The sequence below is a fragment of the Parasteatoda tepidariorum genome, chromosome 2, assembly GCF_982258835.1.
Source record: "Parasteatoda tepidariorum strain Cologne lab strain chromosome 2, Ptep-v5.0, whole genome shotgun sequence".
Taxonomy (NCBI): Eukaryota; Metazoa; Arthropoda; class Arachnida; order Araneae; family Theridiidae; genus Parasteatoda; species Parasteatoda tepidariorum.
In genome coordinates, this window is record NC_141756.1 from 81,379,315 (window position 1) to 81,404,972 (window position 25,658).

At 32.4% G+C, this 25,658-nt stretch overlaps 1 protein-coding gene across 3 annotated transcripts in view; it reads left to right on the forward strand.

The window, feature by feature from the left end:
• The window catches only part of LOC147815875 (uncharacterized), a 387,319-nt gene that overhangs the window by 112,150 nt on the left and 249,511 nt on the right, over positions 1-25,658 (forward strand). Inside the window, exon 11 of one of the 3 annotated variants that reach the window (XM_087157614.1) lies at positions 7,541-8,220. The exons of the other annotated variants lie outside the window; for them this stretch is intronic. Within the exon in view, the coding sequence (XP_087013740.1) occupies positions 7,541-7,549 (9 nt within the window). The 3' untranslated portion in view covers positions 7,550-8,220. Of the gene's footprint in view, positions 1-7,540; positions 8,221-25,658 lie in introns of those variants that run through there. 3 annotated transcript variants of the gene reach the window in all.

Sequence of the window (25,658 nt, forward strand, 5' to 3'; positions counted from 1 at the left end):
AATTAATGACACATATTGTGTGCTCCCGTTGACATCTTAATTGCCTTTTTCTTTTAATTTTAATTTTAAAAGATTGGGAAATTTGATGTTTATAAGTAATTTTTTACGTTCATGGTTATGTGTTATGAAATTAATATGTAAGATTTGCCAGTACTGAAATAATTAAAAATACTTATGATTGAATTCATTTTATATATAGAGTAGAGTATCTTTAATGTATTTGTAACTGCATTCAAAGAAGTACTAAAAAGGTACTAGAAAGGGTACATTTTACAATAGATCGTTGTGAGCCAGGGAGTGTGGTCAATGGAGGTTAAGGCTCCACAATTTCGTGATCAACGGCAGAGGTCGCTGGAACCTATCGAACTGAAGCTGGTTGGGATTCAAGCCACCACTGAGGATCGAACCTCAATTCTTCACACTGATAGCTCTCTGCTCTTAACCGCTTAGCCGTCCGAGCAAAACGACATTGATATTAATTTACATTTAGTAGCAAAAATAATTAATGACAATGTAGTTGGATAGACGCCCGGTGGCTGAGCGGTAGCGCTTCGCGCTGTCGTGCCACAGGTCCCTGGTTCGATCCTCGGGCCGGGCAAGGCTGACTCAGCCTTTCATCCCTTCAGTGGGTCGATAAAAGAGTACCAAGCATGCTTGGGAACTAAACACTGGGGGTTCCGCTTTCGGCTGACCACCTGACCGGAACATCTGCTCCTGCACCCCAGAGCCCAAGGTCAAGAAAACTGAGATGGTCACAGTAGGCCTTGGCCCGCAAGGGCTGTCGCGCCGCTGAGTTTAGTTTTAGTAGTTGGATTATTTATAACTACATAGAGTTACGGTGCAAATATTTTGTTATATAGATAGTTATATTTTTATCATGTACCATTATTTCTTTAGCCATTTTTTCAGTACCTGGTTCTTCACACTGATAGCTCTCTGCTTTTAACCCCTTAGCCAACCGAGCAAAATGACATTGATATTAATTTACATTTGGTAGCAAAAGCAATTCATGATCATGTAGTTGGATTATAACAGTATTTTTCTGTGAAATAAACGGTTTTATACTGGCACACTAGCTGACAGTTTTTTTTTCTGTAAATTCATCAGATATTTTACAGTGTATTAAAAAACTATTATTTTAAGTCTAGTAAATGTTATACGTATTCATATACGTTAATAGTTTTCGACTTTACTACACTAGTTATAACAAAGTTCGTTACTGATTCATTTTGTTAAACTAGATATGGTTAAACTACATTGATAATTCAAATGTAACTAATATTTTGTTTCATACTTCAATAATGGATATGTAATAAATGTAGATACTTAATTACTCATTTATAATTAATAAAGTTATTTGCTGACATGCAATAAAGAGCCAACATTTATAAATTGCCCGCGCACACTATGTATGAAGTAATTGTCTTCAGATTGAGCAAGATTGTTCTACCTTCACCATCAACAGAACAGTTAATGTTTGACAGAAGAGCAAATTTAATTTCTGTCACTCTATTAAAACTCATTTCTTCGCCATTCATCAAGTCATCCAATTATCTTTCAGACGCGCGCGTTGTTAATTGAACTGTCTTGCTTTGCCATCAACTAGGCCGGGCTTAGAAGCGTGAATTTCTGTACCTCGTGATTTATTTGGTAATTAACAAAAAAGTGATTTTAGAATCTTATTCCAGACCAGGTATGGTTGGTTGAACTTATTTTAGGCTTCCTTAGTGATGCTTTTGAGTTATAGGTTTGATTCTGAGAAGGATACTTTAATTTCTTTTTTGGGGTGCCACATTCTAAGTCATATTTGTAATTCATGAGGATTTGTTCAAAAAGTAAAGTTGACTTTCTTTTTGGACCTTTTAGCTTTTTATTCCCAGTGGTTTTTGGTATTTATGCGTTGAGTCTTTTTGGTGATTTTTGTTCGGCAATTAATCCATTTTCGTTCAAAGGTAAACGCACCATTTCAATAAATATTTTTTGTTAAACTGTGACGTATATTTCGCTAATTTTATTTTTCTGCTATTTTCAAGAGATTTGATGGCATCGACAAAAGATTAGCAATTCATTTGGAGTAATCACTTTCTGTTGAAAAATTTTCAAACTATGATGGGTTTTTTTTTTAATTTGAAGTGGTTATTGACAAACTCTGACTTTTTGAAAATGTATAATTATTCCATTTGACACTAATTATAAGTTTTTATATTAGATTATAGTTGCAAGTTCTGTAAGTAAGATAAAAATGAAACAAACGTCATAAAAGCTAGTGTTCAATTAAATGATTTGAAAATTTATTTGGCTAATAGTGCACATACGTGCCATTTTATTTCTTAAATAAAATATTATTTTTCATTCATGAATTTTTTTTCTGTGTTCTAATTAATGTCATTGAAGCATATTTCAATGAAAATAATACCACATTTTGAAATTTATATGCTTGGTCTAAAAGGGGTTTAAAAAAAAACAATATACGTGTTTCCTGAAATTGCGAAAATTGCAATGGCATGTTTTCGTATCATTCTCGTGGTTGTTTGCCAGAGCGTCGACATTGTACAGCTCTAATGTGATGTATATGAAGCACTACTATTTAGAAATGCACGCACACATTTACATTTAGTCACTAGCAAGCGAGAGAGATAGCATGGCACTGGTCGAAAATTACATCACGTATTACTCTGCTTTCTGCCCGTAGATTGAACTGCAAGAGATGATAAATTATTTTTCTTTTGAAAGCCATTAAAATATACTAACAAAGTGGGTGGCAAACTGAGGCTAGCAAGCGTTACACGATATTTTCGAGATTCAAAAGTGGTTTGTATTTGTGTTAAGTACGGGTGAGCAAGTGTTTTAAACCGAGTTTGCCGATCACTGTACTAATCCGTCAATGCCTATTGCATTTATTCAGAGATGGTTTTAGAAAACATAAGCCCATAAGAAATATTTTTTTTCGACGACGCATATTTATCATAAATTATTAAATAATAATTTATTTTAAATATTTTCAATTGAAATATGCAGCAAAATTTCGGGTCAGATATATTGAAAAATTTTTAATTTATAAGTGAAACAGTCGTGTCCGTGGCGCATTCGTGCCTTTCATAAAATGCTCTAAAGCGGGGAGGTAAGGGGTTCGATTTCCATTTTAATCCTGGTTGTACTGTATTTCTCTAATTTGTGCTGTATTTCAATCTGATAATATTTTAGTAGCCGTTTTTCGTGTTGAGCACACAACCCTATGTATGTATTTGAATCAATAAATATCTTTGCAAGTTCAACTCAATAGTAGATGGTCTCTCAGTGGACTGATCGTCAAGACACGGTTCCCATCAGATCACCGAAGTCAAGCATTACTGAATAGCGTTAGTTTGACGGTGGGTGACCTCTTGGATCAGTCTGCGTAGGAACCGAGGGTATGCAGTTTTAGTCCTCTTTAAATTGTTTTACTGTTAAGTGCTCGGCTTCTCTTACAGATAGTCGGGCTACCGAAGCGGGGTGCCATACCCTCTTCAGAAGATCAAAATTGTGTTATTGTAGTTCATTTACGTCGCACTAGTTGTTGTTGTGGTTCATTTACGTCGCACTAGAGCTGCACAATGGGCTATTTGTGATGATCTGGGAAACATCTCTGAGGATCATCCGGAGACAAGCCATCACAATTTTGATCCTCTGCTGAGGGAATGGCACCCATCGCTTCGTTACCCCAACGACCTGCACGCGAAGTCGAGCACTTTACGGTAGAACACTTTAACGAGTATCAATACTGCACACACTCAGGCTTATAAGCCGTGTTTTATACACAAGCCTGCATTCCTTTGCGTGACAACAAATAAATAAATAAAAATCTCTATGCCCCAATCTTAAGCCTTATCTGTCCCGCAGTGGACAGATCGTTAAGATACGGTTCCCAGCAGATCACCGAAGTCAAGCATCACTGGCTGCGGTCAGTGTGCGGGTGGGTGACCACTTGGATCAGTCTGCGTAGGGACCGAGGGTGTGCGGTATTGGTCCTCGTTAAACTGTGCTACCGTAAAGTGCTCGACTTCGCGCGCAGGTCGTCGGGCTACCGAAGCGGGGGTGCCATCCCCTCCGCAGAGGATCAAAATTGTGATGGCATGTCTTCGGATCATCCTCCGGGATGTTTCCCAGTCCGTCGCCAATAGCCCATTGTGCAGCTCTAGTGCGACGTAAATTAACAACAACTTAAGCCTTACCTATTGAAATACAGAGCTATAAGCGAAAGCAGAGAGCTCGTAGCACTTTACAATACTCAATACTCAAAATCTCTATTGAATATCAACAAAATACAACTGCAAACGGTTTCTATCAACCTGACTCTAATTGTAATTTTTAAATGCATTCGTAAGAATTCCTTTTTTCTTTAAAGTGAATATTGTGTTGCATTTTTAAGTTTTATTAATTTTTCAGAAAGGATTTGTTTTACTACTTTTGTAATTGTGATATCATTACGAAATACGAAATATTATTGAAAAATTTTAAATCTGTGAACATCATTTGTATTTATTTGATAATACTTGCTCATAGATGTATATTTATTTTCCTTTTCAAATTAATATTTACTTTCTATTACATTAAATATAATTTTTTTAAAATATATGCTATAGAGAACCTTATATAAAACTGAATAAATGTTTAAAAAGCAATAGAACATTTTATCTCACTGTCTTAAAATGTTGTTTGTGCATTATATTCAAATTGTAGTAAACAGTTCGAATATGTAACGCATGCAATTTATCCAAATAGTTTATTTTTGTCAGGTCTTTGCAAAAATTTTCGGTTTTAGAATACAGCGAAAGCATAAAATGTTAAAAATGCAATTTTCTTTAAATATTCACACTGTATAGTCTATTCGAAGAATTCCAATTTTTCTGGAAAATGGTTTGTTTCTAATTTAGAGCATCTTTTCCTTTTCTTATTTTAAAAATCTGAATAAACATATCATTTCAGCAGTAAATTCAAAAGATTTTTTATTGCACTTCTTCGAGAAGAATTTACAGCTTTCCCTTATTTATTTATTTATTTTTATGATTTTTCAAAGATCTTTGAAGAACATTTGATTTTAAAATACGTTTATAAGATTGCTATGCATTGTGATGAAGCATATAAAACTAAGAATTCGCTTTTTTTAAAACAGTATTCCTTTAAGTATCATCGTATATAATACCTTTACGATAAAAGATTACCTTTTGATATCAGGTTTTAGAAAAGACTACATTTATTTTTATTCATAAAATATATATAAAGTATTTCTTTTACAATGCTTTTCTATGTTTGTACTTATATCTTCGGCGTTTTGTACTGTTTGAATGCATTTTTTTTCTCTTACGCGTTTTATAAACTAGAAATATAAACTTATATTTTGCTTTTTATGTTAACAAAATACACAAATTTTTATGAATAAAAAATTATCTTAATTTTATGTAAGTTGAATTATTATCTATTACCATACACAAAAGAAAACGTCATTTGTAAGTTTTAAAAAGGTTTTTAGTGTCTTAAAATCGCGACAATGACTTCTGTACGATCTTAGAAAAGCTTGATGTTATCCTTGAAATATAATATTCTGGTAACATCTGATATTTTTTGATTTTCTGATGAACTCTGAATCACGCTAGGTATGTACTGTATTTACGTCGCAATAGAGCTGCACAATGGGATATTGACAATGGTCTGGGAAACTTCCTTGAGGATGTTCGGAAGACGTACCATCGCAATTTTGATCCTCTGCAGAAGTGATGAATCCCCTGCTTTGGTAGCCCGATGACCTGCGCTCGAAGTCGAGCACTTTACGGTAGAACTGTTATACCGTGGATCTTCGATTCCTACGCAGGCTGATCAAAGTGGTCACACAACCGCTTACCGACCGCAGCCAGTGATACTTGACTTTGGTGTTCCACTGGGAACCGTGTCTTTACAATCAGTCCATTGTAGGACAACTCTGTATCAAACTTCATTGGTCGGGAAGAAGGACCTACCATATTGGCATGTTGTTGTGGGTTAAATTCACGGCGTCTGCGTAAATAATTTAGCTTTACAATGTGATTTTTCTAATGTTATCTTGTTTATAAGCTACCCTTATTAATTGGTCATTACAGTTATAAAAATTATTTTTAGTCCAGATTATTATACGTTTCTTAAAGATTCCGAAATAAACTATAAAAATTTTGCCCAATAAGTAGGACTGTTCTGTTTCGTTTCGATTACCTCATCTCTTGGAAGTGAAACCGGGTATTACCGGTACTGGGCCCTTGAAAGCTTCAGTGCAACGGAAGAAGAAGATAACTATATCCAAGACTGAACAAGGGTTTTTCATAGCCCAGGAAAAACATTTATTGCAGACTCTATTCTCACAGAACAAAAAGCCTTATTTTCATATTTTTTAAAATTTTTGGAGACCCTTTATAAAAATCGTAGTTTTCATATAGATATGAAGAAATTCTCTGCCATTTTCATTTTATTTCATTTTATAACCGTCGTTGAACAACCTGCCCAATCTTATGGGTTTACGACTACTAATGTTCCGTAGCCTTGTAATTTTGAACCCAACCCAGAAGACAAGAGAACTCCTGGATCGAGTATTGGGAGAAATTTGCTTTCGTGGAGAACGTTTTGATGGAGCTAACCCGCATTTGCGTTACATGGAGAGGAAGACCACGAGAACCTCCCACGGTTAGCTTGACGGCAAGGGGACTCTAACCTATGATCCGTCTACCGCTGAGGATATTTCACGTCAGCACTGTGGTCGGTGCAAGCCGGATGCGGAATTCGAATCGAGTGGGGTTTGAACCCGGTTCGCCTCATTGGAAGGCGAACGCTCTATCCCCTGAGCCATCGCCATTTTAATTTGAAAAGAGAAAGTAATAAAAACCATTTATTTTTTTGTAATGGATTCTGGTCGGGCCTTCACAATTGTTCCTTTCTTTCCTCTCCCCCTATTAAGCAAGGCATTGACTGCATCTTTCGTAAACTACATGCATAATTTTCTTAAATTGTGATACAAATCAGAAATGTCTGCTACTTTTTCATTCATATTCTACGATTTCTAAATTTTCCATATAGTTAACAAGCGTACCCTATTTTTCCCGACTAGTGGTGTAAAACAGGGTGGTTTGACTTCTTCAAGTAAAAAAAAAAATCATTTAAAAGAAAAGTAATACATCTATCTGACTTTTCAGAATGATATATTTTGCACAACTTCAAGATCAGAGAATTTCTAGGTCGAACAATTTTGATCCAACAGGCCTTCGAATCTTAGCTACCCGATATCAACTCTCCTATATTTAAACTATCGTCTATGATTGTTCAAACTCTAGTTTTAAAATTAAATTTTTTTAAATTTTGTGTAAAATTAAAAGCATTCCTACATTTCGTTTCCCTTGGCCTTTCCCCAAACGCCATCTGAAAAAATCTTTTCATTTTCAGATGAAGTATTTTTACTTCTCAAAAAGTTTTTTAACATAAATATTTAAAGATATATTTGCAAATTATGCAGTTCTTAAAACTTCAGTTTGTTTCTTTGCAGGTAAGCTGAATTATATACTCTGTTGGGGGAAAAAAAGGTAAGATTTAAGAATTAAAATTATTCATATTATACTATGCTTATTTTGTCTCAAATGTACGCATAAATTTATATTTTAGTGGAAAAGCATTCCTAAGTGATATTTTTGTAAGTTTTAAGGAAAGCAGGTTTAAAATGCGAATCATTTTCGTTGAAAAACAGGTAGTGGGTTTTAAATAATTCCGCAATAACAGTTTATGCTCTTTAAAATTTAAGTATTTTTAACACGTTTACTCATAGAAAGTTTAAAAGCAAAATATTCCCATTTTTAAAATTATTGGAACGATGGCCTTATTTTTGCCAAACTTAATTTTACTATACAATTTTATAAAACTTTTTGTTGTATGGTATGATGCAACACATACTTTATTTAAACATTATTTTTAATTCATGCAGTTTCTCGAGTTCATTTTATTTTTTAAAACTATCTTCGCAACTCATATTTTATTCAGATCTTATTCATAGCTTACTATATTTACGTTATTTTTTATTCGTAAATTAAAACAAAATTTGAAGTAAAAAATAACGTAATAATCGTCGAATTTTATACCACGGATGCAACATTCATTCATTCAATTGTTGCCTCAGTTTAGAATCGAAAAAAATAACAAAAAGATTTGAAAAAATTGAACAAAGAAAAAAGTGCTATGAGATAGATGTGTACTGTTTGCTGAGTTCAGCTTAGGAAACTAGGTATATAATATGACCAGGTTTAAAAATTAGTTTCAAATTTCATTGACAGGTGACACTGCTAACTCAAATTCTGTAAAACATTACTTTCTGATGCTCATTAGATAACTCCGACAGAAATATATGCACGTGCATCTGTTAAAATTGTTCTTAGTCTGCCATCATGTTTTTACAGCAAAGAATTCCTTATAGTTACCAAGAACGATTTTCTTCCAGTTTTTCTTACTCAGTTAGTAGCGTTTACTGTTTATATTTTAAAGCATGATGAGAATAAATTTCTAGTCCATAAGCAGTACACAGTACTTTTATGAAACCGTACCGTATTACCGTATAATGCTATCACTAACCTTTTTTTCCTTTGCTTTTTCAATTTGTCGGCAATTTTTGTTACCCCAGTGAGTATTACAAACAGTACCCTGGTGATTATTCCATACGGTACGGTTCATACCGTACCTTATTACCGTATATTGCTTACTCTTACCTTTTTTTTTCATTTGCTTTTCCAATTCGTCGGCTATTTTTGTGATCCCAGTGATTATTCCATACCGAACCGTACCATATTACCGTATATGGCTTTGTCTCATCTTTTTTTCCCTTTGCTTTTACAATTCGTTGATTATTTTTGTGACCCCCAGTGAGTATTACATAACAGTACCCCGGTGACTATTCCATACTGTTCATACCGTACCTTATTACCGTATAATGCTTTCGCTTAACTTTTTTCCCCTTTGCTTTTCAATTCATCCACTATTTTTGTAACCCCAGTGTGTATTCCATTTATTACCCTGGTAACTATCCCATACAGTACAGTACCATATTATAGTATATTGCTTTCCCTTACCTTTTTTCCTTTGCTCTTTCAATTCCTCGGCTATTTTTGTAACCTCAGTGAGTATTCCATACATTACCCTGGCAACTATTCCATACAGTACAGTACCATATTACCGTATATTGCTTTCCCTTACCTTTTTTCCTTTGCTCTTTCAATTCGTCGGCTATTTTTGTAACCTCAGTGCGTATTCCATGCATTACCCTGGTAACTATTCCATACAGTACAGTACCATATTACCGTATATTGCTTTCCCTTACCTTTTTTTTGCTCTTTCAATTCGTCGGCTATTTTTGTAACCTCAGTGACTATTCCATACATTACCCTGCTAACTATTCCATACAGTACCATATTACCGTATATTGCTTTCCCTTACCTTTTTTCTTTTGCTCTTTCAATTCGTCGGCTATTTTTGTAACCTCAGTGACTATTCCATACATTACCCTGGTAACTATTCCATACAGTACAGTACCATATTACCGTATATTTCTCTTACCTTTTTTCTTTTGCTCTTTCAATTCGTCGGTTATTTTTGTAGCCCCTCGTGACTATTTGTTTATATAAAATTTCTTCGGGGTAAACTATTTAAATTTCCCAAGTTTAGCTGCAAGTTCTGACACGGCACACGCTTCACTCAAGTAAAAAAAAGAAAGAATTTGATTGAAGACCATATGATATATTATATAAAAATAGCTCCTTGTGAGGGAAATAAAAAAAAACTTCATCGGTCTTCCTTGATATATTTCGAACATGATTTTTCATTCAAAAGAAAAGTTAGAGAAAAAGGAAGTAAGCAAACCAGACAACTCCAATTTGACAACCAAACTCATTTTTCCTTTCCGGAAATCCGACAAAACAAAAGAATGGGAGAGATTGGCGAAATTTGACAGCTGAGTTTCACTGAAGTTTTGGGCAATGTGCCCCAGAAAAGAATAATAACTCCTTCCAAACATGTGGAAACGATATGAAGTGAAGGGAAAAGAAAGAAAAAATAAAATAAAATAAGAAAAAGTCTTTATATAAAAACATGGTTCTCCTATCGAGCGAACAAAGCCTTGAAATGTAGGAGATGTTCTAGGAATATTTCTGATTGAGCGAATCGATATTCTGGGATTCGTATCGATTATCATATTCTCTGCGATGGCATTTCACCGAAAGGTGTCATCTATCTTAATTATATGTCGCCAACTTTTCTGAACATGAAAATCACATCTTGTTTCAAAGTTTGAACTTGTATTCCAGCGTTTTAATACTGTAATTTTGCCACCAAGCTCCTTCTTTACGCCCTATACTTACGCCCTATTACCAAGCTATCGTTGTTATATTTAAAGATAAGAATTTTAAATTTTTCGCGTATCTAGGAATATTTTAGAAGGTTATAACTTTTAGAATATTTCGTGGAGTTTATAACTTGTATGAAGTGAAAAGTAGTCCATCTTTCTTCATTTTGAGATACTGAGCTTTAAAGTCTAATGAATTTATTTCTATTTTTCTTGATTTGTGGTTTCCACTGTTTGTCAAAAAAAAAAATAGGCTGGATGCATAATCGTATTACAATGAGACAGCAATGACATGCAAGAGAATTAAAATTAGGTTACTCTATATTCTTTTTTGTGTTTGGTGTTCGACCACTTTTTCAATTACGCCTTCAAAAATACTTTTATATTTGTAAATAAAATACTTGGAGTTCACCGTAAAGTGGTCGCAAAGAATTTATTTAAAATATTAAAAAAATTATTAATTTAAATTAAAAAAAAAAAATATTTAAATTAGGAGATTAAGGGTGAGAAAACTTTTCCAGTATTGGAGGGATCCGGGAAATATTTTGGTGTCGACTCGAGCATTTGAAAACCTGTTCAACTGGTCACGAGATTTATAGTTCAGCCTTCTTTACTAAAGTATGTACGTAGCTTCAAGGAACTAAGTTTGCTAAAGTATATACTTAGCTTCAAGAAGCTAAGTTTACTGAAGTATATACTTATCTTCAAGGAGCTAAGTCGTTCCCCACCATACTGCCCTTCCAATGAATGTCAATAGGCCGTGGACACGTTTTGATGCTGCCAGTGTATTCCAATGTATTTTGGTTTGTTGAGAAAAAAGCTGGGATGCAGTTGAGTTATGTTTTGTCTAGTGAAATGTGGCTTATTTAGTTCATCTAAGTGGTGCTATTTTTACGTGAGAGATGGGAAGTATTCGGTTTTTTTGTTCATGGTAAGTAGAGTTGGAGTGCTTTTCAGTGTTTTAACAGGAGGACAAGTTTAGTCCTAACATGCTTTAGAATCATTTGGTGTGCACATTTGCCTGATCAACATCATTGTTGACTCCTCTAAAGTTGCATATCCTCTAAAGTTGATAGTTAGTCTCCGTGGTGAAGGGCAGTTTAAACACAGGATATTGCGTCCAGCCAAACAATTAGTATTGTAAAGGATTCGATTTGAGAAACACAATTGAGATCGTTTTCTCGAACCACAACCATCTATTCTCAGACTATTGAAGCTTACCACAACTAACTTAGCAACATTTTGTCGAATCCATGTAAAGACGAAAGAAGGCTATACTGTCGTGCAACTGAAAAAAAATCACTAGTGTTTCAATATAGATTTCGACAAAAGCAGATTGTCATCTATTTTCCTTTCCTTGCTAATGCTATCAAAACTAAAATAGAATTTCAGATAGCTGATAAAACAAAAATAATTTCTGAAAAAAAATATTGCAGTATGCAGCTTATCATACAAAAATTCCAAATTGTTCTAAAATTCGCAATTTTATTGTTGTTGTTTTTTGTCACTAACGTTGCTACCTATTTTTCTTGTTGTGTATTAAAGAGGAAAAGTGCCCAAACGAGATATATAGGCGTGATCAAGATTAAGTGGTCGCAAAGCATATAAGATGCAAAGAATTAATTTATTATGATACTGTAGATTTAAAATTTCTCTTATATTTGAGTTTTTTGTTACATTTGCGTTTTATTTTCATTCTGAACTATAGCAAGGAGCCGCCACGGTGTCTCAGGGGATAGGCTGTTCGTCTCCAAGTAAGGTGACCCAAGTCCGAATCCCAGCGGTGGCTCCCAACGAATTCTGCTCCCGCCTCTCACCGACCGCATTGCTGGCATAAAATATCCTCAGTGGTAGGCGGATCATGGGTTATCATCCCCTTGTCTACGGGATAACCATGGGAGGCTTTCGTGATTTTCCTCTCCATGTAGCGCAAAGCGGGATAGTCCCATCAAAAAGTCCTCCGCTAAGACTAATTTGTCTTTATGCTTGATCCAAGAATTTCCTTGTACTGGGTTGGGTTCAGAAAAGTGTTGAACATTGTTTGTCGTAAACTCAGAATCGGGTCGGCTGTTCGACTCCAGTTTTAAAATAAAATAAAACTATGGCAAGATACAAAGAGAAAACAACTTACAATTTAATTTCCGCATAATAAGCAGACAGTGTAACTAAAGACCCTTTCAATGTATACAAGTAAATCCGATTTTCAATTCTTATGGGTATGAAAGCATTTCGTTGTTTGCTAGGAAAACACTTTCACATCATTATTCACTTTGCTCCCTTTATTTATCCCAAGTATTTAAATTTAAAAACCGTTCCTTCGTAAATAATGAAAACATTAAACAAGGTAATTTTCTCGAATGAAATCACGTTTCTCCCTTTTTGGTTACAACAGGTGAAAGAAATTCTTCGAAAATCGATCTCTTACTAAACTCATTCTCAAATTATGCCTTGGGTCATACTTCATTAGCGAGTTCTCAGTTGCCCGAAGAACCCGGGTATAATTCGCGTCTTTTCACTGGATATATAGATTTTCGTGGGCCTCGGGTCTAAATGTGAACTCATTAGAAAGTTTAAGGCTGAAGGGCGAGAAGTATGCCGAAAATTGTCGAATAAAATGCGTTTTATTGGTCGACTTGGGCATAGAAAGGCTTTTGAGGTGTTGAGATTTTGAATTTGTTTACTTTAAATGCCTTGATAATGAGTATTGTTGTCTACAGATCTTTTAAAAAATGAGCTTTAATGAGTCTCGTTATTTTGATTTTATTTGTGTTGACAGAGATTGTTTAAAATAGCATGTTAAAACGCAGTAAAGTTGTTTGTATGTTTATTGATGAGGTATTGAAGTATAGCTGCTAGATATTTGTAGTTTATTTTGTTTTATTTCTATAAGAATTTTGCGAGTTGAAAAACTGAAAAATGCATGAATTCATCCGACTAAGTAGGCATCCATTTAAGAATGGAGATTCATCGTAGAGTTGTCCATTCGAAAAGAATTATTTTGCGTTTTATTCTCTATAAAATTAAACAATTTCGAAAGATTAAAATGTTCTTTGAATCTAACTTAATAATTAATCATGTAAATAATTAATCAGAAGTTTATTGAAATTTTAATCTCGTTATGGTAACAGAGGTTGAAATTTTTTTACCTTAATCGGAAACTTTAACCTTTGCAAAATGAAAGGCTCAAACTAAAAGTTTGAATTTAAAAATTAGAATCAAAATTCTATTGCAATGAGAGTTATGAACTGCATAACTTTACATTTGCTATTTTTTAAAGTTATTATTATTTATTTACTTATTTTGCTAATTTAGAAACCAATTTCTTTCAAATGTATTACGATTATTTTAAATATCCACACGTGATACTTTCAACTACATTCAATATCACACATTTGGCGAAATATCTATAACCATTTACTAATTTTTCTGCAAAAACTTAAAACTTTTTTTAATACTAACAAAACCAAAGCGAAATAGACAAAATTTTGTGTATAAATTATTTCACAAGTAAAATAATGTGCTGTAACTGTATAAAACTGTATTTAAAAAGACAGCTGTAAAAATAAAAGTAAATAACTGTATAAAAAAGTCATTTTTATTTACGAATGGCACTTCAGGTACTCTTTGCTAAAAGTTATTGGATTGTTAGGAAAGTAATTTCGTTTTTTTTAATGAAAATTAAAGACGAATTTCTTATATTTTATAACCGTCGATGAACAACCGAACCAATTTTGAGATTGCAACTACCAATGCTCAACGCCACAGCCTTGTAATTTTGAACACAATCCAGAAGAGAAGGAAACTGCAAGATTAAGTATTGGGAGAAATTTTGCCTTCGTAGAAGACTTTCTGATGGAACTAACCAGCATTTGCGTTACATGGAGAGGAAAATCACGAAAACCTTTCACTGTTAGTCTGAAATAATGATCTCTAACCCACGATACGTTTACCACTGAGGATATTTTACGTCAGCATTGTGGCCGGGTGCGAAATTGGTATCGACCAGTCATCACCGGGATTCACACACGGTTCACCTCATTGGGAGGCGAACGCTTTATCCCCTGATCCACCATGACACCGTTTGTCTTGTAGTGAATAAATATTTCAATTATTCATTTATTGTCTTTTCTAGTCTAATACATTTTGTAATCTCTCTGGCAGTAGCATGAATCTACGGTCATAATATTTATTCTTTCCTTTCAAAAAACCTATCCAGGTTATTTTTGATATCTTCATGTGAAGTTAAAGTCGTACCATCTAAAAAAATTTCTAGAGACCTACACATTGTTGTCGGGAACCTATTTTTTTTATCCCCAGTGATGATGCATCTCAAAAATGGAGGATTTTCTTGAGGTTTGAGAAGCAAATCACAAATGTTAACGCTATGGCCCCTATTTTTTTCCGTAAGAACATGGCGAATTTATATGTTGAACTTGGAGATTAAAACTTTAGGATATTCAAATCATCATAAGCGGTCGAACTTGATAAATTTATTCATTCAACGATTTCACGAGTTGTTATTCACTGGTTTGCATCAATTAATGTCTTTATTGTGTCCTCATCAGCTTAAACTAACGCGATCGTACATCTTAATCGATTCCAGTAAACCTTTTAATCGAAATCAGTAACCTTTTTTAAACCAGTTTTTACCCTAGGTTACTGCCAATACATCTTTTCTGTACACATTGCTTCTTTTTTTTCTTGATTAAACAGAATTTTTAACTTCTCGATTACAAAAAAGTAAAGTATGCCGAAAATTCCACTTTTCATACTTGTAAGGGCACTAATCAAACACTACTGCTTAGAGTCAATATAACTTTTTCACAAGCAAAAGTTGCCATATCAGCTGTCAACATATATAATCATTATGCGGCTTAAGTGTGAAGTTCACCCTGAAAAAAATTATAATTAAACCTTTGTTGGAAAAAGCAAAATTATTCTCCGAACAAACCAATAGCATAAAATGCGTCGATATTTTTTACATTTAAAATGAACAGAACAGTTATCAGAACAGGGAACTCATTACTAACGGAAGCAAGATTTATAATTCTATAATTCATTTTTAATATTCTTCCTAGAACATCCGAGGTGGAGAAAATTCTTTTACACGTGGCCAATCTTTTGAATATTCAAACTCAGGCGTCGCGTATCCATCTTAAATATGAACGACACATCAGAGAGCAATTATTCTCTGAACTTTTCAAGATTTACCAATTTGTCTTTTTAATGGTTTCAGTCTAGTTTACAAAGACAGATGAGAAACGCATTACACACTTCAAAAAATGTCTCTTCTAGCGCGCAATCTTTCAAGAAAACTTTTTCGCCGACACTTTATTACATTATTCATTTGAGTTCCGTGAAGCCTTGTTTTGCGGTGTATGAGCTTGTTTTCTGATTAGATGGTGTTATACAAACACTTTCATATACACATATATTGTACAAAAATGAAGTAAAATGCGTTGATGTACATCGAATATTACAATTCGGAGCAAATGAAGAATTACAATAGAGAAAGATTTCGAACCTCCACTTAGCATCTCACACGTTAGCATTCCACTTGGCACCATTTTTAATTTTTACCCATTGGCAAAATGTGTGTTGTTTTGGTTTTGATGGCATGCGCACCTTATTTGGACGTCATCACACTTTTCAACTATGTGCACAGTGCGCATGCGTCGTCATTGCATGCGTTGCTATGGCGACCGCTGCTGTTTGATTTTTTTTTTTTTTTAGAATTCTTTTTTTCACTTTTAATTTTATTTTGCATTAAGTTGGTGCATTGTGCAAAGATTCTGCTCAAGGGTCTTGCTCAAACCTATATTTCCTATACGAACAAAACTAAATACCGTTTAGGAAACTGTTATAAATTGTTTGTATTACACATTGTATTATAGTATATTTTATTTATTTCCACACTGTAAAAAATTCCGTATCAAGTTACTGTATGAAGTACCGGCACTTTGATGAATTATCCGTAAAATCCATTTTTTCCGTAAAATATTATCCCCTAATTTTTACAGTAATATATATTTAATAATGGCGATTCAGTGGTATTACGGTTATTATCACTGTAAAAATTATGATAAATCAGATTTTTTGTTCCGTAACGTGTTCCGGTAAAAATGGATTTTAAGGTAAGTTCCCGTACACTGAATGACGGTACATTTTTCAGTAATTTGATCCGGTATTTTTTTACAGTATAATGGCAGAGAACTCAAAATTTTACAAGTAATGGAATAATAATGAAACAAGTAACGGAATAATAATGCAACAAGTAATTGGGTAATACGGGATAATATTTTCATAAATAGAGTAAACTAACTAGTGAAAGAACACTTAAGCTTCGCTTGCCTTTTAAAAAATCATATTAATTTCAAAATTCGTAATTTTAGTTGAATGACAGTGTCAACATAATCAAATTATGTAAAAAAATTGTAGAGAACTTACATAATATTGTTTTAAAGTTTTGGAGGTTCAAATAACAAGTAGTAAGAAGACCAAGTGAAGGAACAGCTCTTACCAGTGAATGAACACCCAGTAAAGGAATGCTTAATTTTGGTTATTTTTTAATGCTCTTTATGAATCACTCAAATATTTAAAAGCCACTCAAATATTTAAAAACAAGCCCATTCTTGAAATTATAACATATAAAATTACTTGGAAAATGTTAACTTTTTTTTGTAATCATGAATTGAAAATTAAAGTGGCAACATATTAACACATTCTGTTCATTCACTGGGAAATCTATGCTCAGTAAAGGAACATGCCTTTTCCCTCACTGGTTAGAAGTTGTTTTTCGTATTTTTAATATACTTTTGATGCGGAACATCACTAAAAGTATAAGTAAATTAAAGTTTATCTTTTATATTCATTAACTTAGAAAAAAAACCTGTAAAGGAACACTTGTTCCTTCACTGGTTTTTCATCGTTTGGTGATCCAGTGAATAAACACCCCCTTATCTCAGTACTTTATTGTGCTATGATGCTTAAAAAAAATAAAACGTAATTTCAATAACTATATTTTGAATTCTCTTTTTCACAGTGAGAAAAATAAAACTATTACATGCAATTAATTCCACTTCAAACATATAAATGCAAACACTCAGCTTATATTTTTTTCAAAGAAACAAGGTGTAGCAGAGATAATAACAAATTTAAGAAAAACTTCCAGAGAAGTCTATGTGACCAGGTAATCTAAACATTGCTAGATGACTTCCTATTGTTTGGCAGTAAGCTATTGTTACCAATCAATCTGAAAAACAACTTTCAAATTCTTATTTTTAGTCAATATATATGAAATGTTGATTTACCCTAATTCTTATTATGCATTTTACTAAACATAAACTAATTGATGGAACAAATAATTCAAGAAGAAAACGCACCTGGAAGATATACTTGACCAGAATCTATGAAGCTAATGAAGTTTATATTGTCCATGTAAAGCTAATTGTTATTTTGGAAACTAACATAAGGTATTTTAATTGTACATTTAACTAAATAAAACTATTTGATGTTCAGGAAAGGTAGCATAAATTATTTTTACTATACATTTTACTGAACAAAGCTACTAAAATCAATATCTCCAAATAAAATTGTGCTTCGTTATGGATTAAACTATTATTATTTTTGCATAAGAAGAAGATGAATATAATCGTCAATTATATATAAATATTAAAGTCATTCTCACGGAAAAATCGGTTTAATAAAAGTGATAAAAGTGCTGATTTGTTTGCACAATTGTCACAAGAAGTGCAATAAAAGAAGATGCATTTGTTGGAAAGAAGAAAAAAGTAAAAATAAAAGAACTTATTTCTTCACATTTTATTTTGTTGTGATGCAGAAAAATGTGTTGGAAAGTTAGTGTGAATTGAGTTTTTCTGCCTCATTTATATTCTCCATTTGAGTTTTTTTTTCTCTTCTTTTTCCTATTTAAGTAAAACCTTTTTGCTATCGAAAATGTTTTTGGAATTCAATTTTGGACTGTTATTTCTCAACTTCTTCCTTATTAAAGTTTAAATGTCCAATTGCTTACGTTTTCCAGTTTTTATTAAAATGATATAATACTGAGCTCTTATGTGATGTATTCTTGCACTGAAGATTAAAAAAAAATATTTTAATGTTTATAAATCTTGTTGAATTATTCTGTTTTTATATGAAATTTGTAGATCATACGCGAGTCTTAAAAATTTTCATATAGTTGGTTCAAAAAGATTAATATTTTGTACTATTAAAGAGCGGCAATGAAATGATGGCTGTGACATATAACTGTCGTTTTGAAGGATAGGGGTTTTATTTCCGGTGACGGTTTTATTTATCTTAAGATTGTTGGGTACTAGGGTAAAGGCGGCCGGTGTGCAATACTAACCACATTGCCAATATCATACTCTCAGTCGATTGTAGAGGCTTAATCTCCAGAATCAGAGAATGTTTATTAACTTTTTTAAAAATAATAATTTTGAATAAAATTTGAACTTTCAATTGTTGTTGCATGGGCTCTATAACTTTGTTTAAACTTTCTTACGCCTAATCTAGTTTATTTTTAATTTGAAATATAGACTTATGTGATAATATAGTGTGCTATAAAACCTGGGTTTTAGTTTTTTTATATTGTTGTATCGCATAATAAATCTTATTTATAATGCATTTGAAATTAAAAAAGAAGGCAGAGGTAGTTCATAGACTAAGATTAAAGAGCGATTCAGAAATGGTCTACGTACAGCTTAATACTGTATACAAGTACAATATTGAAAAGAGTTTTTTATCAAAAAGTGAGGGGCTATGTTGAGAGAAATATTCAAATACTGATATGTTATAGATACTATCACTTGCTCATGTTTTTTAAAACTGTGCGTTTGGAGCAGCATGTTCTTTTTGTACCATTAAACCATAATTTCAATTTAATTTAATTGGTTCGTTTTTTGAAGTCACAATCAGCATTTATAAGTGAATGGCATAGAAGTGCTTAATCAAAGTATGACAAAATTTATAAATGTACTAAATAATGCGTAGTACCGAGTACATCAATATACTTACTTATAAAATCTGTGGAAGCGAAAGTCTTGTGTTAGATAGCCGTGTATGATTAGTGCTGCCACCTATCCTTAAAGTTCTGTGATAAGATGTACTTTCACCTTTGCATTGCTTTCGTGTCAAACAAAAGGCGTACCTTCATGACTTAATCCCCCAAAAGCCAATGGCTGGCGATCTCGACTTGTTCAAGTATCATTAGAAACAACAACAAAATGCAGAGTTTTGGATTGACTTACAGACTCAAGTCCCAGTTCATAACCGAAAAATTCGTAGCCTCATGTTCCGAAATTTTTTAGTTGGTATAAGTACGGTTATTGTATAGATGCGTATTTGACTACATACACATATTTTTTAATCGTTGGCTTTTGATAATATCCTTGTCCTATGAGCAGAGATGAGCTAATGAAATGACAACATTTAAAAGATTAAGACTCGGGTTCGTGTTCTGAAATAAATGAAGAACATTGACATTTAAAGAGTGTGATGTTCATTATTGATTCAAGGGTTCTACGAAGCATTCATGTCGTAGTAAAATAACATATAAAAAATATGTGAAGCTGGGCTGTTTTAGAAACTGAGATAACTGACAGCATTAGGGATAGTAGTAGGCTCGTGTCTCAAATTCAGAGATTATCATAAATTCGGAACTCAAATTCACTGAACAACCTGAGCGGTTATTAGCAAACATTTCGCTCCATTTCACATTTCAGCTAAGTGCTTCTATGTTTTTTAGATTTTTCAGTGAATTTAAAGTGCACAAGTGAATCGAGTGAAAATTTATAGCTGTTACTAATTTCTTCATACAGAAATCTTTCCGCTTGTACACTCAAATAGCTTAAAATTCCTTTTCAAGCTGGGGCAAAAGTTGCAAAATTACATGAGAACATCGTTAATTAAGAATTAATCTTCTGTACTCCTGTGGTCTTTCTGATGAGATTTCAAAAGTTACCACTCTAACATTTTAAAATTTTACTTATTTTTATTTTATGAATACTATTTACGTTATTTTATGATCATAAGTTATTATATAAAAATATTGTGTTATTTAGAACTCACATTAGCTGAAATAGCGCTTTAAGGTATTTAGAGACAAAAGGTTTTTTCTGTAGGGTTATAGTATAAATCAGACTCAACAATATCTAAGCTTTGCAGCGTTGGGTGGAAAGACTATAAGATACGATTATAGGATGTACAATAATTAATGATAATCATAGAACCGATTGTAGGGGATATTCCCACTATAAGTAACTTTTATTTACTTGTATACACACATGCATGCGATTACATAAGTACTGCTTATAAGCCTTTGTCAAGTGGAAAGACAGATAGTACAATTCAAAGAGGGACAGCTCAAAGATTGATTTAGGGTTATGGCGGAATTTGAACCCGCTACCTCCGAGGTACTGAGCGTTTGGCAGGTGATATTGCTCGACCGCTATAACCAGGCTTGTCTGCTCATTACAAAGTATGGCTTATAAACCTTTGTCAAGTTGAAGAACATGTAGCAAATGTTAGAGGTCGGTAAGCATTTTATTTACGTTGTACTAGAGCTGCACAAAGGGCTATTGGAGACGGTCTGCAAAACTTATCAGAAGACATGTCACCACAATTTTGTGTGACTTCTTCGTCAATATAATGATAGATTTGGAAATTATCACAAGTTTGAGAAGGACGTCACTGGGATACATTAAGGCGGTATTTAAATCAACTTCTTCAAGGCTGCAGAGCGTTTGGGGACATGACAAGGCCTTTAGGTTAGTTCCTCTCCTCGAAAGTAGAATAATTTCATCTCTAATAATTTCATTTCTAATAATTTCATAATTTTCATCTCTGAGTTTCTATCCAGAATAATTTTTTTGAACTTTCAAGAACGACAGTTGATCTTTGCGTAGGTTCTTAAATAAACTTCAATTACAGAGCTGGAAGCAAATAACATTCAGCTTATCATACCTCCAATCCAATCAAAACTACAATAATTATGTGAAATCGTAATGTAGACATTCTGATGTAATTTTATTTCCTTTCTCATGTGCATCAAAAGTTTGGCGTCTTCCAAAACAAATCCAAAGCAATTCATTACAAATTCTTAAGGTTTGTCTTTGCAATTATCTTTCTCCTGAAATTTCTCTTTGTATTAGATTAGTTAAGAATACATTACGTTGTTTTAACTTAACACATGCTATTAGAATAGAACAAACTGTAGTCAAAGTCGTTTTGATTGCCTAAAAGGTGACAGTCTTTCTCCCTCCTAAATCCGTAGTTTCCCGTCTTTGACCGTAATTACGTGGATAAATCGTGAATTTCTCATTAACAACTTCCGGATAAATTTCCTAAATATTTACGCCATTCTAAAAATTAGTCCCTGGTGTTTCTGCAGTAAACAGATTAAAATCACCAAGAACTCGAAAGACTGCTTTAAATCTATTAGATTAAGACAAGAATTTGCTGAAAGTTATTTTCCTAAATTAAATTTTGATTTTGCGAGTTTGTAAGTCGCATTTATTGAGCGAGAAAAATAAAAAGCATTTTGTCACGGCTATAAACCAGTTTTGCACTTAATTCCATTTTCGAATTATTTTAGTCTAGTAGATAGGAGTTTTGGCATGGGGGTTTAAAATTTTCAAATTGAATATTCGGATTATCATTTTATTTTTATTAATAATTTGTAAATATTTTATTATCCAATTGGTATTTTGTAAATAATTTAAGTACGAATTTAATCAATATCTTTTTCATAACAAAGATTATTTTATGAATTAATTTTGCAGGAGAAAAACATAATTGTAAATTTTCCAGTTACTTAAATGATCATTGTAAATAGTGCACTTGTATTTAATATTGTTATCAGATTTTTGTGCACTATGATGCAATTTTAAGGGTTAATTTGAAGTATGTTAATTAATTTGGCAGAATTTCACAAAATTATGTAAAAAATTTGCACACAATTATAAAACCGTAATTGTCTAAACATAATTGTATGCAAGTTTTATTTTCACAATTATTTATAGAGTTTTATTATCTAATTTAATAATGGTGGAAAAATTTTGAATTGTGAAATATAATAATTTTTGCTATATTTTAAATCAGGTAATATATTTAATCTATATTTAAATAATAATAAATTTAATCTATATTAATCTGTATTTAAATTGGAAATCTCAATATTTTAACAAAATCTATCTTTAGTCACATTTCTTAAAAAAAAGTATTACTCTGAAACTATTTTGCCTATGCTTAAATTTGGAATTGGGTATTAAGTGATTTAAATTTACATATTTTAAAATGAAGAAAAAATTATTATATTTCAAGTACTCATTTTTGGTTATAAAATATGTTTTATGTTTATGCAGCCATCAACAGTTAGATTTCCACTCAGCAATATCAAATATTTTACTCATGATGTATTCTTTTACGATTTTATGAACTTATACGCTTGAATAATCGACAGATAATTCATTCGTATTCTACAAAACTACATTTTTAACAAAAAAAATTACTTTTAGCTTTCGGGGATACCCTGAACAAGTAGCATCATCAGGATCAATGGGCATGATTGTATTATACAATGCAAGATAGGTTAATTGTATTTGTTCTTTTTCTACTTTTTTAATTATCACCAAAATATAAAGATTTTTATTTATTATCTATGTAAGTTTTACACTTGTAACGGATTAAATATGTTAGAATTGCTACAAAGGGAAATTCTGTTCTTCTCGTATTTTTTTCTCTCCATATTAATATAACATATTTAAAATATACACATATAAGTCACCAGCTATCATCTATCCAATGAAGTTAATATCAGATGTTTTATTTTTTTCATTCATATTTGCTACTACTTCAATGATACACTCTGATAATTTCTATAGTGTTGTAGTATCCCAAAAGCAATTTGCAACGTATTATTTTTATTTTTACATTGTTCTTGTTACATTCCAGTTTTGCCTGTTACTAATTTTTCCATAGGAATTCAAGAGAATTTTGTAATTAAACAATAGAAAAAAACCATTGCAAGCATCAATGCATCTGAAATTTATATCATATCCCTGGTTTTATATGCATCTATAAAATCAATATCTCTCAAAAAATCGGAAAATGTTTAAAAACTGTTTTTCTTTAATTGATTTTAGAAGTGTCAGCAAGTCAAAATGTAATTACCTTTTATTCCAAAGGTAATTTCAGCTTAGAAGATAATATCATTTGCATGTCACCCCTTTTTCTTCATATACATGCTTACTGTAAATTTAGTCTTTTGAGGTTAGTTTTTTTATATAATGGATGGTGTGTGAATGTACCCTCCCTGTAAAACGGGCTGTGACGTATGTTCATGGCAGAAGTCGTATTCTTGGCCATAGATGGCACCACTGGAGAATAAAATAAGAGAACTACTCTGACTTAAAATAGGCTTGTCGGTATTGACAAGTGGCATAAGACTAGAACAATTAAATCGCCGAGTTTAAAATCGAATAAAAATTACGTTTATCCCGCAGCAGTGTAGTTTAGAAATGTTAAATTGTGTAATGAGAAAAAGAATGGTTAAAACTACCATAATATGGAATAAAAATTTATGTATGTCTCGTTCTATAAGAACACAAAAATGGTTGGTAATTTTTAAAGAATCGCTTTGATAAAGAGTTTGGTAAAACTAACAAAATATAGTTTTATAATATGTGATAAAATTTTCTAAATGTGGTAAGGTATGGTAATTTTATGATACATTAGAGCATGGCATTAAAAGCATTTATTCAGTTAAATTTACTTTTCTTTTTAATATTTTGTACTAAATGTGTGTTATAAGAACTATAATATTGAAAGCCAGCATTTCCGGTAAACTGTTAAATATCGTGCATTTTGGCTTTATTAACCAGAATCATGTTTTTTTTTCTATTAGAGATGTCATTACCATAGTCTACTGTAATTTCACCAGAATATTTTTCCTTGAAATTTATGTAATGTGCTATAACATCCTTAACATGCTATTCCAAGTGATGAAACGGTTCTATTCACAAAAGAGTAGAACAGGTGGTTTAGGTTAATTGAAACATTCTCTGTTACATCACAGAATTTATTAAACATTTACTGAGTCCTTACATTTGTCACTAACTTTATTCACCTTGCACTGAATAAGGCTGAAGCTCTCTCATCCATCCAATTTAACTATTAAGACTCCACTTGTTTACATCAAGAGAATTGAAGACACACAATAGGCATTGAGTCTCTCCCGAGTTGATCACATGCACAATGGGGACTGCATAGCTCAACAACTTGTTCCATGGATTCTTTGGGAAAACTAGACTCTCAATTCTCATAACTCATGGTTTCTGAACTGGACGTCCGTATTCTTCGGAAATGCATCGTCTGGATTAACAAGGATACTAGTTGATATAATTAGTGGGTTGACCAGGACTGCTTGGATTTGGTGGAAATGATAGATTGTACATAGTTCAAGAGCATTGAGAGGCATGCTTTTGTGATTGTGGAAGAATGGATTGGGTTGTTAAGTTTCAAGTGAACTGCAATTTTGAAACAATTGCTTGACAACTGGGTTGTTAGTGTTAGATGGGATTGAGAAAAGGTTTAATTTTTCTTCATTGTGGACTCTAAATGCAAATTTTGATAATGTAAATTTTTCATTAGCTTCAAAAATTATTCGGAAGATGAAAAAAGGTCGTCATGTTTCGAGCACTACGCAAATGCTAGCATTTTCTTCTATGTTTATTTGAGTTAAACATAAAACTTGATAAAGGAAAAAACTTCATTAGCTTCAGAAATTATTATTAAGGATGAAAAGGTCTACATGTTTTGATTGCTGAAAACACAAGTTGGTTTTATCTTAAATGTGCACTTGGACTAAATTCATAACTTGATAATGAAAAAGCTTCATTAACTTAAGAAATTATTATTAAGATTGAAAAGGTTGACAATGATCTAAGCATTTAAATAATTAAAGATTGGCATTTTCTACAATGTATATTTGAAGGAAATACATAATTTGATAATGGATAAAAATTATGAGGTGCCAAAATTATTATTAAGACTGAAAAGTTTCGAGCTCTCAAAACTAAGATGCACATTCTCAAAAGCAACCAGACCTGTGTGAAGGAAACAAACTGCGTTGCGTTTTCTTTTTTATACATGTGTTGTTGGAATTTTTGGCTTAAGCGCTCGAATCCTTTTGCACATTAATAATATTTATTTTCATTTTTTTTTTCAACAAGCAAATATAACTTTATTGGGAACAAAAACAAACACA